This window comes from Echinops telfairi, unplaced genomic scaffold (genome assembly GCF_000313985.2).
Source record: "Echinops telfairi isolate 266 unplaced genomic scaffold, ASM31398v2 ScPeMD7_7400;HRSCAF=8409, whole genome shotgun sequence".
Classification (NCBI taxonomy): domain Eukaryota; kingdom Metazoa; phylum Chordata; class Mammalia; order Afrosoricida; family Tenrecidae; genus Echinops; species Echinops telfairi.
The window spans coordinates 44729772-44736276 of record NW_022111300.1 but is presented as its reverse complement, the minus strand read 5'-3'; the positions used below and the strand labels follow the sequence as shown (position 1 = coordinate 44736276).

The 6505-nt window shown below is 53.8% G+C and overlaps 1 protein-coding gene across 1 annotated transcript in view; it reads right to left on the bottom strand.

The window, feature by feature from the left end:
* Positions 1–905: 905 nt before the first annotated feature.
* Positions 906–6505, bottom strand: part of MALT1 (MALT1 paracaspase) — a 61202-nt gene continuing 55602 nt past the window's right edge. The window contains exons 16-19 of the mRNA XM_045296056.1: positions 6014–6163; positions 3590–3747; positions 3093–3218; positions 906–1952 (exon numbers count right to left, since the gene is read on the bottom strand). Coding sequence (XP_045151991.1) covers positions 1509–1952; positions 3093–3218; positions 3590–3747; positions 6014–6163 — 878 coding nt within the window. The 3' untranslated portion in view covers positions 906–1508. The remainder of the gene's footprint in view (positions 1953–3092; positions 3219–3589; positions 3748–6013; positions 6164–6505) is intronic.

Genomic DNA, 6505 nt, shown 5'->3' with positions numbered 1-6505 from the left:
AAAACTCACAACACATGGAACCCAGGAACAGGAATGGGAATAGAGGTACCAAAAAGGGGAGGTGGAATGGGGGGGAGAGGTGGGAATGGAGGGGGGCACTGATTGCAATGAATGGCACATAATCACACCCCCCCATCCAGGGGGAAGAACAAAAGAAACCAGAGAGGAAGGGAGACAGCAGTGGGTATGAGATTTGAAAATAATTAACAATCTACAATCTATTAAGGGGCCATGAGGGTTGGGGGGGGGGAGGGAGAGGGAGGAGGAAAAGAAAAAAGGAGGAGCTGATCCCAAGGGCTCAATGGAAAGTAAATGTCTAGAAAAGAACGATGGCGATATTCGTACGAATCTGTCGGATACAATTGATATTTGGACTGTAAAAAGAGTTGTAAGAGCCCCCAATAAAATGATAAAAAAAAAAACAACCAACAACGAAAAAAGAAGGACCAACAGTGACAGGAACATTGTCTCCCGAGGCCAGTAAAGTTCATGAGGGACGCAGCACCGAGGAAGACACTTTCGGTACCAGCTGCGAAGACTCGCATGAGCAGCTACCAAGACTGCCCGCTTGTATCTCAGTGCCCCGCTGTGGCTGGCTGGGGACTGACCCAAGGGCACCCCACAGCTGTGGCAGCCGCCTGCTCATAGACAAGGGCTTCACCTGTGGTTTCCACTTAGCCAGGGGACGGGACCCACCAGACACTTCTGCCTGGTCTATACAGGATTTGTATGTAAACCTCTGAGCTGGCTATTGCAGCCAATACCCGAGTATTGCAAACTCAAGTCTACACATTCTTTGAGATAGTATAAAGATACAACAATCATGTAGATGCATATATTAAAATATTATCTACGAACATAATGTTGGGTGGGTGGGGCGGAGGGGGGGGAGGGGCATTGTGCAGTTGAGTTGATGCCAAGTCACAGCGACCCTTTGGGACAGGGTAGAACTGCCCCTTGTGGGTTTCCGAGGCTGGAATCTTTAGGGAAGGCGACTTCCTCCTGTGAGTAGTTGTTGGGTTTGAACCGCCGACCTCCAGGTGAGTGGCTTGACCCTCCTCATGAAGCTGGAGCCCATGCCTGTGAGGGAGTGGTGTGTAGGAGAAATGCTAGGGAGGGATCCCGGAGCCTCGGCTTTGTGCTGGCCCAATCCGGACACAATGCTTCCAATCTTCCCGACACAAGGTCCACTCTGGTTCTGCTGTGAGGGCATTCCCAGTGCTCACGTCAAGAGTGTCCAGAGAGCAGGCCTGGCAATGTTGGCGAATCACACACAAACGTGCACACGCCCACACTCGGTTTTCACAGAACCACGCAGCCGACTCAAAGTGACTGGGACAGGAAGCAGTCTGTCCCCGAGCAGTGGTCCTGAGCTGCTCATCAAAGTGCTGTGCTGAGTGTTCTTTCTCTGGGAATGGACACGCTCCCTGTCCACACACCCCTTCGTGGGGACCATTGGTGGTGGATGCGCCGTCTAGTAGCTGTGCCCCCTTTCAGAAAGAGGGAGGTCACTTCTCAGCAATCCGGAGCCTGTCCGAGAAGCTGAATGGTATTTCGTCGGTGGTCTCCACGGGGACGTTACTTCTCACAAACTGCGACGAGTAGTGGCGGGTGTGGTAGCTGGAGACAAAGGGGTCTGGGGTCCGGCTGCAGTGGCACCCGTCGGCCGGCCCCAAGGGGCCTGGGCAGCCAGCATGGGCGTGGCAGAAGTCGCGGTGGAGTGACTGGTGAGAACAGTGATAGTGTCCGGTGGCCCCCGAGCTGGTCGCAGGGCTCGGGTAGGGGCCATTGGGCACGAGGCACGTTTGGAAAGATGTCTTCCTTCCGAGGCCTCGGTGGATGTCCAGTTTGGCAATGAGAGGCTTCCCGACATTCACCTCCTGCTTTTCCTCCACCGTCTCTTCCAACCCGGAATACTGGTACGATAAACACACGGTGAAGACCAGATGTTCCTGAGAGGACAGAGAGAATAAAAGTCTGGTTAACTTGATCCATAGCGCATGTCTGCTGATGTTGGGGGCTGTCGAATTAACCCTGACTCACAGGGACCCCGTGACAGAGCAGACTGCCCCGCAAGGTTTCCTGGGTCTTTACGGATGGGAGAAAGACCGGGCTCCCTTTGCCTCCGTAAAGATGCACAGCTCCAGAAACCCACAGGAGCGGCCCTGTGCTGTGCTAGAGGGCCAGGCGGCACGTCGTCGGAGTCAAATGGCAGCGTCTTTCATGTTGTGCTCCTGGAGTCTTCATGGGAGCAGGCCAGCAGGTGTTGATCCTGCGGAGTGTCTACCTGCTGCTGCTCCACCGGTAGACCAACCTTGAGATACCACTTTATCAAAATAAAACGGAACAGAAACCACGCCCCTGTCCCCGCCCCCCTGAGGGGGGACAGGCAGCTTCCTGAGTCCATGGCCAAAGGCTCTTTGAGAGCAGTGGGGCTCCAGATGGCTCCCCGTCCCCTTGTGTGGAGGTGGGATGGGACCCTGTAAAGACAAAATAGCCTGGGCTTTACCCGAAGGCCAAAAGCCGGAGCTCTTCAGAAATACGACAACTGCAAGAACCTGCAGTCACCGGAGGAGGAAACCAACTGAACCCGACGGCGGCTCAGCTTGTACGGCCGAAGGGGAGCTTTGGTGACTAGCCGTGGTGGTGGCGGCGGTAGGTCTGTGCTCGCTGGTCTTGCCCGAGTGTCAATAGTAGCCCCCCGCCCACCTTCCTGATCAATTGATCATCCAGTCACGCAGCTTGGAACCAATGAAGCGTTCCAGCTTGGCGAAGACCTATTTTTATTAGCAGGCTCGACTAGGGGAGTTGAGGTAGTTTTTCAGCATGAGACAACTAGACATTTCAAATTAAGGGGGGGAAAAAAGACTTAAACAGCAACATACATTCCTCGACGTCCCTCAACCGCGTGGAGGGTAATGACATGGACAGCCACTGCCACGGTCAGGCTACGAGATGGGACAGGGCCCGGGTGAGACTTAATGTCTTCTCTCTCCCTCAAGGGGAACCCCCTCCCCTCCCCCGAAGCAGCCCTTTTATGAACAAATGCAAGGGTCATGAGCCAAAATGCGCTCCCGGGGGAGAGCCCTCACCTGCAGCTTCTGCAGCGAGCCGAGCCTGGTGTAGAGGCAGTGCTTGGGCAGGTCCTTGGACACGAAGTAGCTGCCAGTTTCTTCAGGAGTGCCCTTATTCGCATCTTTGGGGTCAATGTCCAGGTCCTGGGAGAACCAGTGGCAGTTAGTCCGGACACCAGTGAAGGCCTACTACATTTAGTTTGTGGCTCAAAGCCTTGCAATCAGCACCACCCGCTCACGAATGCTGCCTCGAGGCGTTAGCTCCTTGGGGGTTACGCACCGGGCTGCTGGCCCGGAGGTCAGCCATTCCAAATGACCAGCTGCTCTCCGGGAGAAACTGAGGCCTTCTACTCCCGCAGAGTTACCGTCTCGGAAAAACCCGCAGGGGCAGTTCTACCCTGTCCTGAAGGGTCGCTCTGTGGGCCGGCACCGGCCTTAGGCATTTAATGGAAGCCATTTGGCAGAAGTAAGATTGAGCGGTGCAGCTTAAACGCAGGCATCAAGGGGAGCCTCACCAGGGGAAAATCGGTCGCGTAGGCATCGCACATGATGATTTCCGGCGGTCTGTGGACTATGCTTGTGTAGATGATCATGACGTTGGAAAACTCGGCTGCAAACCCCAACTGGATCTGAACCCCACACTGGAATTGCAGACACATACTTTCTGGGAGCTCTGAAAGAATGAGAACCGCGGCATCATTCAGAGCGATGGGTACGTTTCCTGAAGGCCGTTAATTCTCACAGGATGGGAAAGCATTCCCTGTTGTGACTTTCCTCATCCTTTCCTCACTCACAGTTTTAGCCTTTTTTCCCCCCCCTCTTTTTTTCCCCTTCCCACCTTTCCCCTAACCTCATGGTATCGCGACTCCCATTAATGTTCCTGGGGTGTTTCTCTATCCTGGATTCCGTGCAGCTCCGGTCTAGTTCAAAGTGAAAGGCAGGACTGGGGTCATGATAGTAGGGGGAGGGGGGGCGAGGAAGCCTCAGAGAACCAGAGGAATAGTGTGTGTTTCATGGGTGCTGTACTGCACCCTGGGTGGTTTGTCCCTTCCTTGTAACCCTTCTGTGAGGGGATGTCCTATGTCTCCAGATGGACTTTAGGTCTCTGCTCCGAACCCCCTCGTTAGCATTGTTTGATTGCTCTGGGTCTTCTCCTGCCTGTTACCTGCTCCCATCAACACCTCATGATTACCCAAGCTGGGGTGCTTCTTCCATAGGGGCATTGTTGCTTCCCTTGCCAGATGGACGCTTGCTTAACTTCAAGTCTTTAAGACCCCAGAGGTTGTTTTGTAATAGCTTGGCACCATCAGCTTTCTCCACATTAGCTCATGTACCCATTTTGACTTTAGCAATCGTGTTGGGAAGGTGAGCATCACAGAATGCCAGGTTATTAGAACAAAGTGTTCTTGAACTGAGGGAGCACTTGAGCAGAGGCCCAATGTCCGTCTGCTACCTTGATGCTTAACATATATACATAGACCTGTATCCCTATCATTATATATTAATATACTTACATACATACATATTACTTCTATAAATGTATTTTGCCTCCTAGCTCTTTCCTCTCTTTCCATTCACTTTCCTCCTGTCCCACTATCATGTTCAACCTTCATTCAGCTCAGTAATTCCTCTCGGCTACATTGCACTTGATCAAATCCCACCAGGTGTTCTACACCATCCTTGCCATTGATTTCAGATCTCTTGTTCCTTTGTCCCTGGGTTGGTTGGCCGACCCCTCCCTGTCGGTTCCATTGTGTTCTCCTCGGGATTGTTTATCTTGCCTATCTTATATAGGTAGACATGGGCGGGGGGAGGGGCACTATAAATAGTTCCAGGTCTGTCTGCTGACCCTTATGTATGTTTTCTGGTTGAGTCTGACGAGGTGCCGAGCCCTGCCCTCTGAGTCTGAAGTCTATTTTCAGGATTCCTCGGGGCCTTTGGTGTTTTGCTCCCCTTGCTGCTCTGTTGCGCTCCCTTTGTGTTTCGCCCTGGTGTGTGTGTGTGTGTGTGTGTGGTCAGACCGAGCACAATTCCAGCACTGTGTCTCTACTGCTGTCCTCTGCACTGCTGAGGGTCAGTGAGGGGTCCTCATGTCTCCAGGTGGGGCTGGCCTGACGGTCCTCTTTGTACCTTGGCTGCTCCGAGCAGGAGCGTCATCCCTGGGGCTTGTTGGACCAGGATGTGGTCCACTTTCTCTCCCTCTTAGCTTGCTCCCGTGTGGTCTGGGCAGACCTGCCACTCTCCCTGGGCTGTATCTTCAGTGCTGTCCGCTGTAAGTGCATTCTTCTGGGGAGGGGTTGACGTCGCTGGGATTGGGGCCGGTCCCGCTCATGCAGTTTTAACGAAGTCTTAAACTTCTCCATAATACATGCCTGTGCTTGCCCCATGCCCTTTAAGGAAAGCTATCAAGATGACTCCTACCCCCGTGGGATCTCCAACAACAGCCACCATAAGTGTCTGAGCTGACCTGTCTCTGGAACTGAACTGGCCCAGCAGATCCCCCCGGAAGCCCCATGAGACTACCAAGCAAGCATGACCAACAGAACCCGTCTGCACCACGTCCACACACGTTTAGCTTGGGGTCAATCAAGCCACGCACGAACTGTAACCCTGGTGGCAATGCTTTCTGGCCTACCCTGGTCCAGAGGCAAGAGTCTCTTTGATTTAGCATCTCAGGACGGAAGTGTGTTGTAGAGGGAGGAGGCTGGGTGGTGAGGTGGCTTTGAGTTGGGCTGCCCACGGCAAGGTCAGCACTTTGAAACCACCAGCCGCTCCTTGGCAGGGAGATGAGACTTTCTAGTGGCATGAAGAGTCACCGTTTGGGAACCCATGGGTTTCCCCCGGGGTTGCGATGATATTGACTCAGCGGCAAAGGTTTTTATTTTCCTCAAATCAATAATCGAACATTAACCGCCCCCCTCCCCCCCACATCACCGTACCGTGTGCCTTGGCCCACTGCAGGTTCCGCACCAGCGACTCGGCCGAGTGCGGGGTCCCCTGTATGGGGTCAGTGAGGGCCCTCTTCTCAGACAGGCTGCTGCGGATCTCCAGGGCCTGCTTGCCCTTGGTGAGGTGGCACTTGCCCATGTCTGAGAGAGAAGGGACAGACATCGTTCTCAAGGTGATGGACTTCGTGCCAAGTCAAAACGGGCAGCATGGTTTAACCCGTGTGTTTGGCTGATGATCTCACCCCACTTCTCATGAACAGTTTCCGGGAGACCACATCAGAGCAGGGCAGTGTTTCAGGGCTGGATGAACGGTAATACACCCTCTTACAAAACACAATGCGTGCGTCCATGCACGAGACCCCCGAAAAGCAGCCTAGACACACTGCGATCTGTGCCATTAGCTGGCCACCGCTCAGGAGGGGACTGGGACTGTGTGTGTGTCTGGCCTGGGTCCGGGTGGGTTGACCATTAGCTGGTCACCGC